Raw genomic sequence first — 22,652 nt, 5'->3', positions numbered from 1 at the left:
GCTTCCTGCACTTGTATGTCTAGTTCCTTCACCAGGTTCAGAAAGTTTTCTGTAATTATTTTTTAAAACAGGTTTTCCATTAATTTCTCTTTCTCGTCTTCTGGCACTCCTATGATGCAAATGCTAGTACTCTTGAGGTTGTCCCAGAGGCAACTTATACTATCTTCATTTAAATTTTTTTTTCTTTTTGCTACTCTGCTTGGTGCTTTTTTTTTTGCTTCCTTATATTCCAAATTACTGATTCAATTCTCAGCTTCATCTACTCTACCCTGTAAATTATTCTTTCAGTTATTGTGTCCTTCCTATCTGGGTTTTTTTTTCCGGTTGTCCTTTTTGATGCTGTTGAAATTCTAAGTTCATTTACCTTCCCCTAAGTTCATTGAGCATCCTTATAACCAGCGTTTTGAACTCTGCATCTAGTAGATTGCTTGTCTCTATTTTGTTTAGTTCTTTTTCTGGAGGTTTTTTTCTGTTCTTTTATTTGGTCCATGTTTCTTTTTTGTCTCCTCATTTTGGTAGCCTCTCTGTTTGTTCCTGTGTATTAGATACAGCTGCTACATCTCCCAGGCTTGGTAGAATGGCCCAATGTAGTAGGTGTCCTGTAGGGTCCAGTGACACACCTTCCCTGATCACCCAAGCTGGTCACTCCAATTGCGTCCCCACCCCCACTGGGCTATGTACCCTCTCCTGTTGTAGTACTGCCTTCATTGCTGTTGGCATGTCAATGGGAGGAGTTTACCCCCAGGCTGATCCACTGCAAGAACTGACCTCACCACCAACACTGTGGAGGACCAGCTGTGCAGGGGCCCGCCCCCCAGAGCAGGGCTTACTTCAGCAGGGCTCTGGTGCCTGCCGAGTCTGCCCCTTGAGTGTGTCACTGTGGAGGTGTTTTTGTGGTGTTTCAATGTGGTCTGAAGCTGTCCACTGGGTGCGCTGGCTCTGGGGCCTCCCTGGAGGTGCAGGGCAAGGTCGGCTGCCGCTTGTGTTCTGCCCAGGGCCTCCCGGTTTGAGTTACAAAGTGATTTGCAGCTGCCTGCTATCTTTGCGTGGCCCAAGCTGCAAACCATGGCCAGCTGCTGCTGGCTCAGGCCTGGGGCCTGTTAGCGAGAGGTATGGGGCATGCTGAGGCCAGATGCCACCTGTTTCAGGGATTTTAGGAAAGTCTGAAGCATGAGCCCAGATAAGCCATTCATATGGAAAGGCACTGAAAACAGCTTGGGTGGTCTCAAAAGTTTGGTGGGGCGGGGTCTCAGGGAATCACCAGAACAGAGCAAACAGTGATAGCCAGTTTGATGGAGACTCAGATATAGCACCCACCTGCCCTCTCTTGGGGGAGGACTCATCAAAGCAATAATGGCCCCTGCCAACACTTCTGTTTGGGAGAAAGTTCCCCAGCTCTCGCCCCGGTGCCAGACACTTCAGCTCCTCCCTACATGTCTCTGGTGCCTTTCAAGCTGCTGCCCCAGTGGTGGAGCTCACCAGGAGTGAGTCTGAGAAGTCTGAGCACAGGCCCTTTAAGGGGAAATACCTGGGGCTCGAGAAGCCATCTCACTCAGCCTCTATCCCCATCAGTTTTTGCAGCCAGAAGTTACGAACACTTTTCCTGGCACTGGAACCCCAGACTTGGGGGCCTGGTGTGGGTCTAGGACCCCTCACTCCTCAGGGGGCACCTCCAAGCTAAGATATCCCTCCTGATTTTTATCTGCCATACATGGGTGGGGGACCAGCCCCTTCTGCTCTCTGCCCCTGCTACCAGTCTCCACGTGGCTTCTTTAAATCCCTAGTTGTAGGACTTCCATTCATCCAGATTTCAGGCAGTTCTGAATGATGGCTGTTGTGTAATTTAGCTGTAATTCTGATATGGCTGTGGGAGGATTCAAGTAGCGCAGCTCCCTACACCGCCATCTTGACTGGAAGTCACCTCAGGTGATTCCTATATGCAATTAAATTTGAGCATCACGAGCAGAGCAGACATTAGTCATTCTTTTTGTCCAACCAGCACCTGACTCCATTGCAGCATCAGAGCTCACCCCTCACTACTGAATCTGAAGACAAGATCCTCCTTCCCCCACTCCCCTGCCATATGGAACGTGGGCACCTATTCTGGGCTTCACCCAACCAAACCACCCGACTTCGCAGCAGCAACTACTGAAACAAAACAGCGGAGGCGACCCAGCATCCACCTTATTAGCAAGGATTTTGCATTGGTGGCAGCTATATTTCCAGAGGTAACAGGGACAGTTCTTGGAGCGTAAGGCTCAGCCGCAGGGACTGCAGGGCCTCGGCCGACCCATTTTGCTGAGCCTGATCTTGAGCTTTGGTCTTGGCTGCGCAGACTCTGAAACCGTTTCTGTGGTCCCGGAGATTGTGAGCTACCCGATATAATTTTAAACACACACAGAGCCTTTTATGCTTAAGTATAATACAAGATTTAAAACCCACACAAAACAAATGTATAGATTAGTGAATTAAGACAAACTCCTCTGTAAACAACATCCATGTCAGAAGACAGGATTTAGTGTCCCTGACAGTCCCTTTATAACTCTATTTATAACTCCTCCCTCCCTGCTAAAAATAGCCCTCTCCTGACTTTGAAGGTCATCATTTTCTTAATTTTCTTTACAGTATATTACCTCTGCATTTTTCTGAACACATAAAGGTTTAGTTTTGCCTGTTTTTTTTTGTCTTTTATTTGCATTCTCTTTCTCTCCCCACTAAAATTTCAATGTTGAAAACAGTGAATCAATTATTCCGCAAAATTTATCAGTATGTTGTTTTTTTTTTACTTGATGTAGTCTGGTATGTTCCTCTGTCCTCAGATTTCCTATAAATTGGTAGCAGGGTCTGGAACAGAGGAGTGATGTGGGCTGTGACACTTTTGGGCACGGTCTCATCATAGGAAGTACTTACTGTGCACCTTAGGGCACAACACGTCTGGATGTCTTCATTTCATTGGGTCTTTGTGATGGTAGCAGCCATCCTTAAAAGGGGCCAGGGCAGAAAGGGCATTTAAAATGAATGACTTTTGGGAAAGATAACTGGACCCTTAGAATACATAGGAGATAAATACTTTTCGGTACTTAGTACCAAAAGTACAAAAGCATGGAAGGCAGTGCTTTGGGGTGTGGTACAAATCTCTCCAAGAGATAGGAGTCGCTCCCTTGGGGGTGTTTTATGACAAATGGATTGTTTGAGGAGGCATGCTTTCCCCCAGGGAGATGAGGAATTTCGAAAACTCGAATAACTTCAGCTCAAAATAACTGACATGCCATGATAGTTTATTCTGTCCCCCATCACTGTTTGGTTACCAGCAGTACGGTCTGCTTAGGAAAGTGTGGACAAAAAAGGGGTCTATGGAAAGGAACCTCAGAAGGTGATCTGATCACAGACTGAGCAGGTCTCTAAGCAAGCGGGTCATGGTGGGTAGTCATGCCCCAGGTATACAATTTATCTAGCAAAAACGTCTATCTTTGCCTCGAGCAAGCCCTGTCCACTGTTTTGGTGTTCAACTCTGAAATGTCTCTTTTCATATCCCTCAAGAGAACAGTCTTCACTACCTTGTAATACTTTTTCTCACCTGCACGTCACCTCCCTTACTTCCCTCCAAATGCATAAAAGAAGCTGACTTCTTTCCATGGGAAAAGGGCCCAGACTATCCAAGTCTTCACAGAGCGTAAAGTGGATCCCACGTTTGCTTGCTATGGAAGGTTTAGCCACTGCTCTCAAGTTGGCTTGCACAGGATTCAAGTTCCTGCTGGTTATTTTGGCGTTCCACACATCGCACGCCCCTTTACTTCCCTGTGTTCTTGTGCACAGAGGCTGATGTTACGCAGCTCCTGTGGGTCAGACGTTCGTCCCTACCCGCTTGTGCTTGGGGGTTTGTGGGACTACCTGTCAACTAGTTTTGCTATCCTAGTCACTGTTTTTATGAATTTGTGCAAAATGAAAAATCATGCCACTACCACCTTCTTATAAAAATCCAACTTAAGTATCCTTTTAATAAACGTTCTCCACTGTTTAAATGAGCCAAAGTTAGGTTTTTACCACTTGCAGCTAAAGGGCCAACACTGTGGCAGAGGAGTGCTGATAAAGCAAAGGGGTGGGAAAAGCGACTCTGTTGCCGGACCCGTTTTGAGGCCTGCGAGTAGCTGAGTGGGTTGCGTAGCACTTCGGTTGAAAGGTAAGGCTGTCACAATGGGCTGGGGGCTGGAGAAGGTCCCCAACTGTTGGTTGGATCCCTGACAGATCCTGGCTGTCGGTTCTGGAGCAGGAGACGGGGCGTTCAGAAGAGGAACATTCTCACCTGTGCAAGATGGACTGGCTGATCCGTGAGGGGATTAACGCAGTGGCCCGGAAGAGAGGTGCAGGTACCAAAACCCGACAGCGGGAATGCCAAAGGGAAGACAGAAGGTAACGTAAGAAAACTGAACAGGACTAGATGACCGTGAGGGGAAGAGCCCCATAGCTGAGTGATTAGAAAGTAAGACAAGCACAAAACTATTCATGTAGCCTCCCACACGACTGACCCAGAATTTAAACTTGAAAAGCCATACCTATTCTAGGCAAACAGAGCTAGCCCGTGCTAAGGGGGAGGAGTGACCAGCTCACGGCCCAATGTTCTCACAGCTGCGGAACGTGCACATCGTAAACAAAGGCCCGGAGCAGCGGCCTCCTACCCCACAGATGACTTCAAATCTGCCTCCCTCACCGCAGCCAGCTCGCCTGGAGGAGGTGCCGCTGTCTCTTCGTCCAGGTAATTGCACTCCAGTATCTGCCTTCAGAATCTCCCAGACCTGAATTGTCTGACAATGTGAAACTCAGGAGGCCTTAATGGGATCCTTCAGGCCCTTCATAAGAGGCACAGTTGCCCTGCCCAGGTAGGTCAGTTGGTTAGAGCATCATCTGGATACCCCGAAGTCATGGGTTCGATCCCCCATCAGGGCACATACAAGACTCAACCAATGGAGGTATAAATGGGTGAGTCGATGTTTCTCAACTCTGTAATAAAGTGATGACCTCTCCTTTGAGTCCTGTCATTGTTCTAGTAATATCAGCTCTGCTTCCTGCACTTCTGGTATCTAAAGCAAATGGCCCCTTCCCATTTAGTGCTGAAACCCTGCACTTGGAGCGCCCCTCTGGGGAGTTAATCTTGGATTGATTCCTCTCTAGCTCCAGTCAAAAGACCAATTGAGGCCATTTCACAATCTAGTAAGAATGTGAATTACCCTTTCTTTCAGAAGCAATAAACTGTCTATATCAAGTAAAATCACCATAAAACTACAAACCTAGACTTTTTAAAGCTCCCTGTAGAAACATCACCATCAATTCACGATTTACTCTTGCATTTTTACTGAAATTTTTAAAAAGTGATAGAGGCATATGAGCAATTTTTTACATTTTTATGAATTTGCATTGGAGGCATTTTCACTTTGTGAATGACCCTTAATGGTATAAAGTTATGAATTTTATGCTATAGGTTTTCTGTCCTTGTCACCCGTGAATGCTCTTTAACTGGATGCAATAGGAATATATCACCTCTCCTCTCTCAATGCTGGAAATCTCACACCTGAACTCACATGTCCCAGAAAAGCTCAGAGCCCTCGTCTGCCCTCCGTGACCCTTGATCTTACATTGAGGCATCGCATACTGCACCACCAGTCTTTATTTAAACGATTGCAAAGCCATCTGGGAAGCCAGCATAAACTATATGCAGCTGCCTTCTTCCCCCTCCCCTATATTTTGAGTTATTTCACCACTGTTACTCATTCAAAAAGACCCTCTCCAAGTTTATCCTCAGGAAGCCAATGAAGACAATTGTGAAAAGCAACTGCCTTTGTTACTTTCAGCCAAAAGATGGTGTGACGGAGGGACACACAGAATTAAACAGGTGGTGAGAGGTAGGTAGTGGGGTTTAAATAAAGCAAGAGCAGTAAACTGAGCTAAATACTTTTCAAGGGCATTACTCTGTTAGAAGGTACCAAAGTTAGGCTAAATGGTTCCATTAAATAGGTAAGATTACATTCTACCACTCTGTCCTGCTGCCGGCTCCTGCACGTTTATCACCACACTTACAATCATGAGGACCAAACCACAGGACCGCATCCTGAGAAACTGCCATGAGTGAAGGCCCACTGGTGTCAGGCGTGGCTTCAGAACCCAGCTCCAGCACCAACTGGCTGTGAAACCTTAATCTGACTTTGTAATAACTTAATCTGACTTTGTACACCGGGTACTACTTCACCAGGTTGCTGATGACATGACCCAAAGAACCTGAGTGCCATAGCACCCAGCAAGCTTCTACTAGGCAGGACTTTCCCCTTCGCACATTCCCTAGAACCCGTTTCTCTTCCAACCTCCCTAGACTTGTTTTCCTCATGCTGCTGCCGAGGCGGCGTATCAGGTCTCCCAACTGCCTATCACACTGTCCAGTTGGACTTAGTTTCTCACGTAAGTATGTTTCTGATCTGCCCATGGGCCTTTCTAACCATAACCCTCAGCCAACCAATCCACATTATCTAAGAACCCATTCACGTTCTTCCTCCCTCAAGAGCCACCCCCACTATTCTTGCTCTTTATTCTTTCAACTAGTTCAACTGGACTTGCTCTTCTGTTAATACAGCACTTAAAATCTGGATCACAACTATCTGGCTCTTGTATATGCACAGCTGATTGTTAATTGCTTTTGCTTCTAAACTAGCTTATGTATTTCAGAGTAGAGACCACCTTCTACTTTCCCGTACCAATCACAGAAGCAGAATCCCAGGCCTCACCCAGACACAACAAAGCAGAAGCGCGCGGGGAGTGAATGGGGAAGCATTAGGAATACTCCGGGTGATTCTCATGAACAGTATGAGAAAACCTCTACACACCGCCCTTCCAGCAGAGAGAATCTTGTCAACCAATCTTCACTTATTGACTAACAGGGCCTTAATACAGGATTAAACATCTCCTTCCCCAATATTCTATATGAAAAAGATGTCTCATGTTATGGTTCACAAAGAAGGTAGGAAATACCTCGCTCTTCAGCTACGAGTCACTGCAAAAAGGATTCGGCCTCCAGTCTGGCGAGTCTGCCTCAGTGCCCAAGGGTAGCCGACTCCAGCGTGGCGAGCCGGCAAGGGACTAGGACTGTGGTGTATGTCTTCTGACGCCAGGATGCTTCTGCTTTACTGTCCTAGACGTAAGGCTACTTTTTAATGTAGTTTCTCACCAAAGGTACTTCTTGCAGTTGCCTTCCCAGTTTTCCTGAAGTTGAGAAAGTTACTTCCTTTCTTTTTCTGCCTTCTAATACTCATTCTACATTGTTCCCAAAGCAATCCTCCATTTTCAACTCCACAAATAAATGAAAACCAAGCCACACAGTTGGAAATCAAGTTTTGTTTTTATATGAACAGAAGTAGACCATCTAGAAATATTTCAGTTTATTTAAATTGTTAAGTAGAATATGAAACCGAATTTGTAGCTAGTACCAGAGAATGGACTGAACTGTTTGGTATTTAATGAGAGAGAACAGCTTCTACACAGGATCCCAAGAGACTTACAGAAAAAGGGGCAAAGCCCTAATATTAAGCAAATAAAACTCATGTTTCAAACAGGTTATACAAAAATTGATTTATACTCCATTTCCCTTTTTTTTGATATTTAGAAAGTGCAGATTTAACAAAAGGTAGCCATACCCTTTCTATGTACAATGCCGATTATAATTATGCGAACAAAACTGTCAGTCCGTTACCCAAAAACTCCCAGTGCTTAGCTCTCAAACCTTAAGTCACTGACTGAATTGAATGAGTCAAGATTAAAAATAAAAAAAAAACTGCCACATTCCAGATAAAGGAAAGCAACAAACACACCAAAATTAATTAACAGCAGTAGGTTTAACCTTAAAACTTTTCAAGAAGCCTAACATCATTTCATTATTTTTTTTTTTTAGTGGAAAATTCGGGGTTATTTGGCAATGCTGCTTTTACTAGGAGTAAACAATGATAAAGTCAAGGGAGGGGGAAGCTAGGAACAACCACCAGCGGGGCATATAAACCTGCTTTGAGGGCACTATCTGAACACACTCGCAGGCATTCGTAGCAGATACGTCCCTACTTGTTTATGTGAGCCAAGGGGGCATTAAAATGCTGTCCACAACACAGAAAGGCTTTTCAATGGAAGCTGCTGTCCTAAACTCAGCCTCTGCTAGAAATGAATCATGCTATTCACAATTATTTCAACAAAGGTATCATCTTAGGATGCTAGCAGCGTAGCAAACTTAACTACCCTACCCTAATGATAAGCAATGAAGCAAAACTAGAAAAATGAAGTGAGGGACAGGGGGGGGGAAGGACAGGGTTAGAGATGGCTAGAGATCTGATCTTTACATGAAAAAGCCTTTTGTTGTCCTTTTTCTGACTCCATGGTAATTAATACAAGTTCTCCAAAGGGATGTGAGAGGACTTAAAATTAATAATACACTAAGGTATTTCTAAATCTTAAGGTGAAGATAACTTAACACTGAAAAAGTGTTCTTCGAAGGCCAAATCTCAATATATTTGGCAAACAGGTTAATAAATTTCACTCCTCCTTCCCACCTTTTCCCCCACAACCTTTACTGGGCTACCAAACTGCTAGAGGAGTTGCCAAAACAGAGGCTACCCAAATTCGGGTTACAGATTTACTCTAGGAAAGTGAATAGGCTATATACCTAATTAGAAAGACGAACCACGACACCCTCCAAACACTAGTGCATGCAATGAACTCTTCCATTTCATAAACGCAATGGCTACGGGAACCAAGAGGGAAAGGGAAGACGAGCATGAAGTTCAACAGCAAATGTTAAGGATCTGGGGCACAGATGTTAGGGGAGACACAAAATGAGGGGAAGACACAATTAACTGACATTTGAATAAGTAGGCAGTTAGAATTTTCTTTCAGTTTACTTAGCAAGTTAAATCAGTGCTTTATGTTAAACTCGACAAACCTACCAGTTTGCCCCTTCCATTTTAAAGTAACTCATACCACGAGGTGGTGGGGAGGGAAAAGCAAATAAAGCAGCATGCAGGAAGACAACAAACACAAGGAGAAAGTGGCCAAGAAGAAGAACCGGTGGCAGGAATAGTTTTAAACATCCAGGCCACTTAGTATGAGTCTCGGCAAACCAAAGCTGTCACTTCTGCGCTATCCTTTGTCCTCAATTAACTACTTGGAAAATTACAGCCAAGCGAACTATAAACATTTTAATGGTTTATGTTTGGATGTCTCCTGCACGTGCTTCCATCAAAACAAAACAAAACCAAACAAAAAAAAAAAAAAAAAAAAAAAAAAAGGAAAAACCAAAGTTCCTTTCCACATAAGGCACGGGACAAAATTAATCCCATTTACATATTCAAGGCGAAAATGAGTGTTTTCCTGGCTTTTGTTTCTTTCGCTATTACATGTCTATAGATTAAAGGGACTCAAGCACATTCTCCATGACAGAAAATTCCACTGTTGTACAAAATAAAATTGTTAATTCTAACTTTTATTCTTATACAATTTGCAGAATAGAGTTGAAATGATTGCTATAAGTTTTAATGTTGATAAGAACTGGACTATAATACAACTGAAATGCAGTGGTGAGCTGAGCAAGTACATTTAAAAATGAAGTCACAGACATGATTTTTCTATACACTTTCTTTTGTTTAAAGAAAATTATAAAGTCAGCAAGCAGTCACAGATGAAAGAACAAATAAAATAGGTGGACTGGATAGTTAAGATGAGGAACAAAAATAGCTATTTAGAGTTAAAAATGGACAGAGTGGTTTATTTTGCAGCAAGAGAAAACAGGGTGGTGGATGGCAACTGATGGAACGGGAGGGCGCTCAGCAGCATTTGCTCTTCCAGCCCGTCACGCCGCCTCCGCTGCTGATATCTACATTTTCGCTGTTGGGCTCTTTTACAGGGGTCTGCAACAAACACACAAGGAGAGCAACCCATGAAAAACCACTGCCACAGATAAATCAAGATTCAACAGAAATACTCTCATAAATGCTAATTTATGTAACAGAATGCAATTACAGTCATGAGACAGGTTTTCTCCCCTGTGCAAAGTAGAGATTTGGAAGCTTTATTCTTGGTATTCATTTTGCTTGCTTTCTCCAAGCTGTGAAATATCTAGTGGCCTCCCAGCACTCCTCTGAAACCTCTGAAAAGCTTCTGAAACCCTCCCTGCCCCTGACACTTCTGCAGAGCAATGTGTTAGCTCCCAGCCCCTGACCCCTGAGGACTTAGCACTAAAAGGCATTATCAGGCATGTGCATAAAACTAATGTCAGGTCATGTCTAACTTCAGAAAAGTGAAACAGCCCTTTTCTGTGTGGCTGCTTGCCTTCTGAGACTGAAGTCTGCATTACAAAAATGATTTTTCTTTTATCAACTCAGGAGAAAAAGTACTGCACAAAAAGTTGCTAGTCAAAAACCACCACTGTGTTTCACACCTAATGTTAAGCAAATTTATGTTTGATGTTTTAACTCAGAGTACCAGATTGAAAAATGTGTGAAAAAAATGCTACCTTTATCTGGGCCTGCCTACATGGGAAAGATGCTACACTGAGATCTTTATTTATTGGTGTAGCCATACTTTTTAACCTTTAATATGAAAACAAGGAAGATCTACCTCAGTGGGACACAGATCACACAATGACAATACAGCACTATTTTTTTTGATATAGCACTATTTTTTAAAAATGCAAAGACTGATGAGAAAATCAAGGAACACAGTACGGGCAGAAATAAAAAACAGTAAAGACCAAATTATTCAGAAAGAGAAAGAACAGAGACAAGGGTATTTCAACAAGTTTGTGACAAGTTCTGTAAATCCTGGAATAATTTTTCACTGTGATCCACCAATCTCTGACAAATACTTTCTACCAATTCAGGATGCTGTCCTGTATCGCCCTCCTCTTCCTGTCACCGCTGCACTGGAGGAATCAGGATGTAAGAGTTCACATCCTTCCTTCCATCTTTGTTTGCTAAACATAACCAAATGCTGTGTGACCATGCCACTACATTATGATGCTAAACATGTGTGTGTGTGTTGAATAATTTAAAAAATAAGATCACACTACACAATTATATCCTAACTTGCTTTTTATTGCTCACTTAACCTGCAGGATGCTGGCAGACGAGGAAGGGCACAGGCTTTGTTTTACAGTCACTCTGAACAGCAGTGACTGAGGCCTGTTTTACCCAGTTCAAACACTCAACCATGGTTAACAGATACCATTTCACTCTGAAAATTAAGTTGCTTGGTTTCTCTGAGATCTTACTAGATTTTTATTTGATATTCTACCTCTATTGCAGTTTACATTGTGTGCATGTGCATACATATATTTTTAAAATATTTGGGTTGGTTTTTTGAAAAATAAAAGCTGAAAGGTTACCAGAAGCAATGAAATTTTCTCTTATACAATGTTTCTCCTTTTAAGATTTGTGTCAGATTTTCTCTAATTTTATTTGCATATAAATTACTACAGACTGAACAGAGAATTCAGGACTCATAACCAAATCTACTCATTTGAGGGAAAATATGAAAATCAGATCTCCCAATTTTGCCACCAGTTACTTGCACTGGTAAGTTTTGGGGTTTTACAAATGAAACACAGAAACTAACCTTGAGGTAAAATGAATCCCCTGAGATCACATTTTCAGCCTAATTTTTATTATTCTTTTTACACGACAGATTGAAATGACTGGCTAAATAAAATCTGGGGGTGGATCTACTCTGTTTATTCTGCATATAATATATACACACCCTTTACTAGCACATGAGAATAACTATACAGAAGAATAGTGATTCTGGAGCAATAACTACAGAATATTCACCTCTTATCTTAAATTTTAAAAAATGATCTATGGAAATGCAAAGGAAGAGAAATGAATCCAAAAGTAAACAGAAAAGCAACAACACAATGGACCAGACAAGAAGCTGGGAAAAAGAGTAGGCACTTAGGGACTAGAGAGTAAGTGTGGGAGCTCAGGACAGGAACTATTACTACTGACTAGATCCTACAGAGTTCCACATGGCCCTCTGCTCTCCCAGTTCCTTAATTCGCTTTCGAGGATTAGGTACTGGTGATGGTTAAATGTTCCAAAACAGTATCACCCAAACCCACGTTTTGTATGTAAATCTAGTACTTAGAAAAGACCAGGTGTTTAACTATGAAACTGAGTGCCTTAACTGTAAATAAAAACAGGAACTTACCTTTCGAAGGATATCTTCAGCTAATGTGAGAAAGGCCTTTTCGATGTTTATATTTGCTTTTGCACTAGTCTCAAAAAATCTAATACCATGCTCCTTTGCAATCTAAAATAGAAGCAAAATGTCATCACGAAATTATCAAGTACAGGTTGCCAACTGATGACTTTGGCATCTTAGCGCCAACAATAATATTACGGTCAAGGCAGCAGTTCCTAGTAGCTTACATAACACAGTTTATTTCAATGGGTCCACATTCAAACAGTCAAGCTCTTTAAAAATAAACAAACAAAAATAATAAAAGAATCTTCTAAGAGCTCACTTCAGGTATTCTAAAACAAGTACAGTTGAATCCTGAACAACACGGCTCTTGGGTGTGCGGACTTTTTCCACATTTGGCCCTTTGGATCCCTGGGTTTTGCACCCGCAGATGCAGGGCCCACTGTATGCATTATCCTATGCCATTTTATGTAAGAGACTTGTGTCTTTGGATTCTGGGATCCACAGAGGGCCCTGCAGCCAATTCCCTGCAGATACTGAGGGACAACTGCAGTCAAGTTTTTGGGGAGTCTAAAGTCATACATGGATTTTCAACGGCACAGGGGTGAGGCATCGGCACGTTGTTCAAGGGTCGACTGTATCTTACTCCAGGGGGAAACTTGAGAGAAGTTCAAAGTGACTTAGGCGGTGTCTAGTTTCTGCTTGTCACAGGCAACTGATTATCAATCTATGGAATCATTAATTGATACATTTCTCTGATGTCTTAAATCTTAAAATTTGACAATCAGTAACTTGTATTTTCCCCTTTGTAGCTTAACTAAGGCTAAAAATGGTACTGCCACAGATTTAACTCTATAACTGTTGGACACATACTGAAGTAAGTTCACTCATAAATGACTCCTTCCAACAGCATTAAAAACTGACGCGCACAGCCTGGGGCACCCCATTATCACTACTGTAAAAACAATCATGCGCAACGCCATCTTCACAAAGAAAGGGCAGCACATTAGTTTCATTCAGAGCTTTTTTTTTAGTTGTTGATTTTTAGAGAGGAAGGGAGAGAGAGAAACATTGATTTGTTGTTCCACTTATTTATGTATTCATTGGTTGATTCTTGTATGTGCTGACCGGGGATTGAACCCGCAACCTTGGTCTGTCAGGGCTACGCTCTAACCAACTGAGCTACCCAGCCAGGAAGCTCATTCAGAACTCTTTACCTGTTCTCCTTTTCCTTTAGGTACAACTCTTTTATCATCCATATCACACTTGTTTCCTAGTAACATTCTTTCCACATCTTCATTGGCATGCTAAAATGGAATAAAAATTTTATTTACACAATCCCATGAATTATGACTAACTACCCCCCCACAAATGACTTTCCCTCAATATATGATATCAATAGTCTGAAAGTTCTAAAGGAATTACCCCCAAATCATCCCATGCTAAGAGCTTATACAAATTCTTAAATTACCCAGGAAAACACAACGAAGACATAATCCCTGTCAAACATTATTTCCCACGGCACGAGGCTGCCTGATTACTACATATGTTCTCACCAAAAGAAGAGAGAGGCAAAAGAGAGCTGAAGCCGAATCTCTCGTCCATAATCCAAATCCAAGCTGGATCACGATTTTAGGTAATGGGTATAATCCTATAGAAGCATTAATTAGAAATTCTACAGAGCCCTTAAAGTCTCAAAAAGCTACTCTGCTAAGGCACAAGAACCCATGCAGAAGAATCAGTTAAAAACAAGTGTGTGTTCCATCAAAATCCTAATGAAATCTTTTGCACAAATAGAAAATTCATATGGAATCTCAAGGGACCCTGGATAGTCAAAACTATCTTGACAAGGTATAAGGTTGAAGATTTATACTTATTTCTTCATTTCAAAACTTACTGCAAAGCTACAGTCATCAAAACTGTGCTACTGGCATAAAGCAGACATACGGATGACCGAAATAGAAAGCACAGAAATAAACTCATATATACAGTCAAATGATTTTGAACTCAATGACAAGAATCTCAATGACAAGAATCTCAAGACCATTCAATGGGAAAAAGATAATCTTCAACAAATGGCGTTAGGAATACTACATAGCAACATGTAGAAGAATGAAGTTGTACCCTTAACTTACATCATATATAAAAATGAACTCAAAATGAATCAGACCTAAATATGAGTGTAAGACTTGTAAGTATAAAACTCTTAGAAAACACGAAAAGTTTTATGATTTGACAATGATTTACTATTTGACAATGATTTCTTGGATATAACACCAAAAGCATAAGCAAGAAAAAATTATACTTCATCATAATTAAAAACTTGAGTGAGTCAATGGTAATGTTATCGAAGTGAAAAAACCACCCATGGAAGGAGAAAAATAGCTGCAAATCACATGTATCTTTGGTCCAATGCACCTGTCCCCGAATGTCCCACTGCCGAGGCAGTTAGGTTCTCTGGATTCCAAGAGTACTTTGAGTTTCGATTTATCTTAAATTTGAATCCATCACACTCTTTCCAGCAGCCCCCTTCTTTATCTGGATGACTTCTACTCATCTCTTCAGGCCTCAGTTTAAATGTCATTCCTCATTTCAAGATGGTTTGGCTATTCAGGGCCATCTGCATTACCATATGAATTTTAGGATGAGCTTTTCAATTTCCACCAAAAGCAGTTGACTGGGATTAACTGAGTTTGTAGATCACATTGGGCAGTGCTGCGATCTTAACAATATGAAGTCTTCTCACCGATATACATGGGATGTCTTCCCAGTTATTTAAATCATCTTTAAATTCTTTCAATGTTTTACAGTCTCAGTGTACATATCTTCCTTCTTTGGTTAAGTTTTCACATTTTTTTGATGCTTTGGTAAATGGAATTATATTCTTAATTTCATCTTTGTATTATTCAGTTCGAGTGTACAGAAACACAACTGATTTTGTATACTGATCTTGCTCCCTGCAACCTTACAGAACTTGCTAACTGGTGGTGCTAAGATAAGTGGGGACACCCCTCACCCCCAGAAATGGGGGAGGGATTTGAGCTGCGCATGCGTGACTGGAGATTTGGCCCCCCTGTTGAACATGGCAGCTGGAAGAGGAGCAAAGGCCAACATGGCTGATACTGGCCCTCACTGGTCGGAAGGCTGGACATTCCCACTGGCTTTCAGCATGCATGGGATTCTGGGAGAGGACTTTGGAAGCCGAGTGTGCCGGGAAGCAAAAACGCTGTTGGTTCTTTCCCCTTCCCCAGGCAGGGGGCATGTCATTGGTCCCCAGAGCGCCTGTCAATGATGGCCAGTACAGGCCTACGAGCAGAGGCCTGGGGGCACAGACACCGAAAGATGCCTGAATCTGAACAGCAAACAGAGACCAGCTAAGCCACCCATGTTTATGATACTTCCGTGTGGGAAAAGAGGTTCCTGGTGCAACCCTGAACTGGGCTGGCAGAGGGTCACAGGGTGATTTTTCTTTGGGTCCTTGGAGGGAACGGGCTTTGAGGCAGAAACTCGCCGTCATTTCCAAAGACCTTGTTGGTAACAGTCAGCACTGTGAACAGGTTTTAGTTCTTGTGTTATTTCCAGTTCTTGAACCTATACAGTCGTTGTAATGAGACTGCTTTTGTTGTCATGCTCTGACTTTTTCGTTCCCCTTACTTCTGTTACCCAGATATTTTTGGCAGAAACTTTCCATTAAATAAAAGATTCCTTTCTTTTCTACCCACCTCCGTCTTTGGAGGTTTGCCTGGTAGACAGTGAACCCCATACTGGGTGGGGTCGGTAACACTCGTAGCTGATTTTTTGTTGTATGTGTATGGATTCCTCGGGACTTACTATATACAAGATCACTCAGAAACAGACTTTAGCTTCACAGTCTTGGTGCCCCCGTTTGTCTGTCTGCTAGAACCTCCAGTACAATGCTGAAGAGCAGTGACCAGAACAGGCATCCCTGTCATTTTCTTGATCTTAGGGGAGCAGGTCTGACGTTGCCTGTGGGATTTTCACAGATGTCCTTTATTATGCTAAGAGAGTTCTCTTCCATTTCTAGTTTGTTGAGTGTTTTTATCATGAAAAGGTGTTGGATTTTGTCAAGTGTTTTTCCTATATCTTTTGAAATGATCACATGGTATTTCTGTTATTCATATGGTAAATTACACTGATTTTTTGATATGTTAAACCACCCCTGCATTCCTAGGTAAATTCCTCTTGGGGACCCTAAAGTCCCCACAGCCCATGGTTGGGGGATAGGGGAAGGAGATGATACAATATTGAAAATACTTTGCATAACAAAAGGTATGTAAAACCATTGGTAGCTTCTATTTGGGGCCATCTTACAGGATAGCTATAGAGAGTTTTTGGGTAGCTTAGTAATTGCCTTGAATGAAGTTCTAGATAGACATGCCCCAAAATTTAAGAAAAAGGTAAAAAATATTAAAAATTTAAAAAGTAGAAATGCTCAATAATAATACATTATATACTAAAGATCAAGTAGAATACTTTTTCTTCTCAACCAAGCACATGAAGGGTTTATGCAATCTTTAGGTCTCACCTCATCTATGTTTCTAAGCCATTTGCTGATGTTTTCAAAGCTTTTGCCGTTGGTGATGTCGTATACTAGCATGATACCCATTGCTCCTCGGTAGTAGGAGGTTGTGATGGTGTGAAATCGCTCCTGGCCCGCCGTATCCCTGAAATAAACAACAATAATGTGTGAGCATTTTGATATTACTATATTCTAGATAAAAGGTGAAACTGTAGAATAGTTTGTTAGAATATAGATTAATATCCACTCTACGCCAAACATGCAAAATACAGCCACCACTAACTTAATTCTTAATTGGTAAACCATTATGGTTATTCATAAACATGTATGTCTATATAAAACCTTTTAGTCAAAGCAAATTAATGACCAACCTATACTGGATGAAAAACTGGAAGGAAAACAATAAAAAGTGACCAAAAAAACCTCCTGAAGTTATGTTAAAATAAACACCAGTAAATGTGATAAAAACTCTTGGAGTTCCATTTTTAAGTGGTCTAGCTCTATAATATAATGTGGAAATTTTAGAACATTAAAGGACTACACCAAAGTATAACCACATCTACTTTTATAATCATTAGAATCATTTTAAAGATAATCTTATTTATAAATAAGACAACATGTAAATAGTACTTTTCAATACCTTCAAAACCAATGATTTAAGACATATAATTTACTCCTTTAATTTTTCCCTCTTGTTTGCATCACCACTTTCTTCCTTTTATAGATCATTCTCATCAGCACAAACATGTTTTGAAGATTTTATTTATGGACCCAAAGAAGACCACACGAAAACACATCATAATTAAAGTGCCAAAGGTTAAAGATGAAGAGAGAATATTAAAAGCAGCAAGAGAAACACAGAGAGTTACCTACAAAGGAGTTCCAGCAAGACTGTCAGCTGATTTCTCAAAAGAAACTTTGGAGGCTAGAAGGGACTGGCAAGAAGTATTCAAAGTCATGAAAAGCAAGGACTTACAACCTAGATAACTCTATCCAGCAAAGCTATCATTTAGAATCAAAGGGCATATAAAGAGCTTCCAGAAGCTGAAGGAGTTCATCATTATGAAGCCATTATTACATGAAATGTTAAAGGGACTTTCTATTTAAGAAAAAGATCAAAATTATTAACTTTAAAATGGCAACAAACTCACAACTATCAACAACTGAATCTGAAAATACAAACTAAGCAAACAAGCAGAACAAGGTACCCTTGTCCTGAAATCTCATTATACCAGTTCATATCAATTGTTAAGGCAATTAACAATGTACTTCAAACCAGAACAGAGCCCTTGTCCCACTACTCCTAGGCTAATTGGTGACCCTTTGCCCAGGACTAAAAATAGTCACAGCTGCTTTTTCATCGGTCAAGTTATTTTTAGGTTTGCCCACACACATACACCCAGGTCTAAGGACAGTAGGTTGATTCCAATAAGCAAAAGCAGATGTTGAATTATAGTGACAATGTTTTTATGTCACCATATAAGGTTTTTAAGTCTGTTGACAAAACTCTGCACTTGACTTTCCTCTTCCATTAAGTTTTTTTTCCTTCTAAGCCTATGTATAATAATCAGGTTTCTGAAATTATAAACCAATGATGATAGAATTCTCATTACATAAACAGATACAGTTGAGAGAATATTTTTTCCCATTGACATATTACAAAAGGAGTGATATATTCCTAGCAACAAAATAGCTTATTTTCTTAATTATTAGGCCCACAGAGTCAAGGAAGCTGTGTCCTCTAGCTGCTATCATGACAGTTATTTTTAGTCTGGGCACCAACAACACTGGAACAGGCCAGAAACATTATTAATCTGTTTTGTAAGTCAAGGACCCCATGTTTAAATTAGGATGTCAAATTTCTCAGGCTCAGTTTTTTTTTTAACAAGATCTGGATTTCCTCATCGATACGCAATGTCTCCACATCCAAAATGCCCTAAGTTTAAATTGCCTGGTGTCTGCCTGCCCTATGGAGTTTACAATTCTGTGGGGACAGGAATAAACAAACAAATATATGATCCCAAATTGTGACAAATGCCAACAAGGTAACCAGGGTGGCATGATGAAGAATAAGATAAGGAAGGAAGTAATCTAGATAGAATGATCAGGGTGGTCCTCTCTATAAAGCTGATGCTTAAGGTAAGAAATATGAACAGAAATTAACCAAAGTCATTCTGTCAACAAATACTTACTGAGTATATACATTTGCCAGGCTCTGTTCTAGGTGGTGGTTATAGAACCACAAACTAAGACAGATGGGACCCCACCCTCAAAAAGCTTACATTCTGCCCTGATTGGTATGGCTCAGTGGGTTGGGTGTAGTCATGAAAACCGAAAGGTCGCCAGTTCGATTCCCAGCCAACTGGTGTTTCTCCCACACATCCACATTTCTCTCCCTCTTTCTCTCTCCCCTTCTCCTCTCTCTAAAGATAAGTGCATAAATCTTTTTTAAAAACGCTTACATTTCAGCCAGGGTACATGCCTGGGTTGCAGGCCATAACCCCCAGCAACCGCACATTGATGTTTCTCTCTCTCCCTCCCTTCCCTCTCTAAAAATAAATAAATAAAAAATCTTTAAACAACAAAAAAGTCGCTTACATTCGAAAATAAACTATGACAAAGAGAAACTAGGATAAACATGATAGTGCTGGGAGGAGCAGGCTACTTTAGCTAGTTATCACCAAGTCCTCTCTCCGAGAGTACACTGAATTGAGATCTGACTGAGAGAAGACAGCAGGGCAAAGATGTGATAAAGAACATTTCAAGTAGAAGAAACAGTTGATGTGCAAAGGCCCCGAAATGGGACCATGCCTGGCATGCTCAAGGGAGAAATGAAATGGCCATAGTGAGCAGAGCAACGTTGGTGAGAGCCGAGGTCAGTGGGGCAGGAGCCAGGACCCGGAGTGAACTGTATCCCTGCTGAAACAGGAAGTCTCTGGACTAGAGTGGTACTGCAGAATGCTCAGTCTAGCTAGTGCTGGGAGAAGTGCACGGTTAGGGGGTTGAGGATCATCTACAGGGCATGTACTAAAGTCCTAAACTGGAAAAGCACGTGCCTTTTTCATGGAATTGAAAGGAGATCAGTTGTAGGCAGAAATAATGTACACAAAGGAGGTCAGAAATGTGGGCAAGGACCCACTCTGTAAACTGTGGTAAGAAATTTGGATTTGGAATTTGCACTTTTATTTGAAATGCAATGGAAAGTCAAAACGGCTATAAATGGGGGAAGGAATGAAAACCATGACTAGGATTTATACTTGAAAAAGGCTGCACTGGCCATTCTGCAGAAAAACTACTGGAAGAAGGCAAAAGGGAACAATGACCTGCTGGGATGATTTGAAGAAGTAATGTAATGATGCCTTCGACTAAGGTAGGTAACAGTGGAGAGGGCAAACAAACTGTGTATGAATTCTAGATACATTTTGGAGGCCTGCTAAATTAAATGTTGGGGTGAAGGGAATGAGAAGCAAGGATGACCTAAGTCTCTGGTACCTGACAAAGGTAAACAGGTAATTCTTCTATAATGGGACACTAATGATTTTTGGTGACTATGGCAAGCGTCTCTGACCACCCCCTCAAAAGGAAGGGAAGGGAAGGGAGGAGAAGGGAGGGGAGGGGGAAAGGGAAAGGGAAAGGCTGACTTGAAGTAACTCATTATAGCTGTTTTCCTGGCAGGAACTGCCATTCCATGGAAAATGTAGATCACAGAAGATACTGTGGTGGAACTTTCTGGAAATCTGGGATTTTAAAAGCTGGAGAAACATTTCTATCAGCCAAACAAGCTAGTTTTAGTCCCACAGACGTGTGCCGTGGCCAGGGTGAGACCCATCCCCACCCCTGTGCAACACAGACTAAAGAATCCTAGAAAGAAAGCAAGAAAGGAAGATCATGCGAATAAAGAAAAGTAACACATTAATGAGACATGAATTGTGCCTCAACAGAAACTAGATAAACATTTCATAATAAATCATTGTTGTATATAGTAAATATAAAAGAAAAAAGAAAAATAAGACAAAACTTGAGCATAGACTGAAGAAAGTTTCCAAACCTAAAATTTAATAACAAAATAGGAACTTTTCATGTTGAAACAAGAATCTGAATATATGCATTTAAAATTACTAGTTTAATTTTAAAGTCTATGATTCATACTTGGTACAAACTTAAAAGAATTTTATTGTACTTCTAGAGGGAGCAAACTCTATAGAGACTAACAAAAATAATGTCTATAGGAAGTTACAAATGCGTTAAAGAAAATAAATATTTTAGCTTAAGCATGTCAGAGCATCAAAAGAATTATATTGATTTTTTATGTCCCCCCGGCAGGGTAGCTCAGTTGGTTAGAATGTCATCCTGATACATCAAGGTTGTGGGTTCAATTTCCGGTGAGAGCACACACAGGAATCATCCAATGAATGCATAAATAAGTAGAACAACAAATTGATGCTTCTCTCTCTTTCCCTTCCTTTCTCTAAAAATTAGTAATAAAACAACCACCCTTTTATATCGAGTGTGAGCAAAGTATGTGCTAGAGGCTTTACAAAGATTATTTCATGAAATCCTTGTAACAATCTTTTGAGATGGGTGCTATTATCTCCATTTTCCATATGAAGATGTAAGTGTCTCACAGTGGGTATGTAACTTGCCCAAACTCACACCGTAAGTGGAAAATATAAAATACTCAGCCAGATCTCATGGCCTCCAAAGTCCATGGCAATAATTTCCATACTTTACTTTCTGAAAGGAGGCCACCTGATGGCTGGCTTTAGAAAGAAGTCTCCCAGAATCTAAACAAGTGATAAGGCCTTCAGGCTTGGCATTCTACTACATAAGGTGAATAAATTAGCATCACTTACCATATCTGTAGCTTGATCTTCTTTCCTTGTAATTCAACTGTTTTGATCTTAAAGTCTATTCCTACAACATAGAAAAAAAATAGGTAAAAATTGTATCTGAACTGTAGTATACTAAAATTAACTGGAATAAAAACACTTTTAAAATCCTTTTGTGTATGTTTGGCCCTGGATATTCACTAAGTATGCAATTCTGAACAAATGTGTCACATTTTAAATCCAAATGATAATAAAAGATCCAAGATGGTAGATGAAATAGTTATATAGAAAAAGTTGGTTCTTACAATTAGAAAATAAAAAACTACAATTTAAAATATTTAATGCAAAGGAACAAAAAGTTTCCTAGTAGGAAAAAATACAGTCTTCCTAGCCTGCAGAGCAAAGGGAATCTATGAGAAAGAAAAATCTTTAGTTTAGTCCCATTATGTTTCCCATACCCAACAAAAAAAGGAGGGTTGGGGAGCATTTGCCTGACATTTACAAACCTCAGTTTACAAAGTCTCTAGGCTCATACTGTGTCTGCACTTGGTTTAGCTTTTATAAACACCGGTCTTTGTCTGTGGACAAAAGAGTTCTATGGAAAGAAACCTCACAGGGTGATCTGGTCATCAATTCCTAACTGGGCAGGTCATGGTGGGGAGTCACCCCTAAGGCTTACAACTTCTTTAATAATAAAAGGCCTATCTTTGCCTAAGAAAGCCCTGCCCATAGCTTCTGTCCACCTAGGTTAACACATCTTTGCAATGCCTCTTCTCAGACCCCTCCCTCTAAAGCACGAGCACCCTTCCAGAGAGTACACAATCTTAACTGTCCTGTAATCCAACGCCCACCCGCCTTCATTATCTTCCTTACATTTGCTTCTTAATCCCAAAAGCATAAAAGAAACTACAAGAACTAGTAGTCTCTGAATCATTTGAGAGCTTGCTTTGTCGTGGGTTTTGGCTCAAATAAACTCTTATGAAGAATATTCCAGTTACACATACAATTTGTTAACTAATCCCAATGACAAACGTGACAACAAATATTATTTCAGAAAATTTTTC

At 40.9% G+C, this 22,652-nt stretch overlaps 1 protein-coding gene across 1 annotated transcript in view; it reads right to left on the bottom strand.

Moving 5' to 3' along the window:
- Positions 1-7,365: 7,365 nt before the first annotated feature.
- RAB10 (RAB10, member RAS oncogene family) overlaps positions 7,366-22,652 on the bottom strand; it is a 65,574-nt gene continuing 50,287 nt past the window's right edge. The window contains exons 2-6 of the mRNA XM_028514579.2: positions 21,613-21,673; positions 16,766-16,904; positions 13,437-13,526; positions 12,226-12,327; positions 7,366-9,929 (exon numbers count right to left, since the gene is read on the bottom strand). Of these exons, the coding sequence (XP_028370380.1) occupies positions 9,846-9,929; positions 12,226-12,327; positions 13,437-13,526; positions 16,766-16,904; positions 21,613-21,673 (476 nt within the window). The 3' untranslated portion in view covers positions 7,366-9,845. The remainder of the gene's footprint in view (positions 9,930-12,225; positions 12,328-13,436; positions 13,527-16,765; positions 16,905-21,612; positions 21,674-22,652) is intronic.

The sequence above is a fragment of the Phyllostomus discolor genome, chromosome 6 (genome assembly GCF_004126475.2).
Source record: "Phyllostomus discolor isolate MPI-MPIP mPhyDis1 chromosome 6, mPhyDis1.pri.v3, whole genome shotgun sequence".
NCBI classification, from domain to species: Eukaryota; Metazoa; Chordata; class Mammalia; order Chiroptera; family Phyllostomidae; genus Phyllostomus; species Phyllostomus discolor.
The sequence above is the reverse complement of the archived record's forward strand: the minus strand, read 5'-3'. Positions and strand labels throughout refer to the sequence as shown.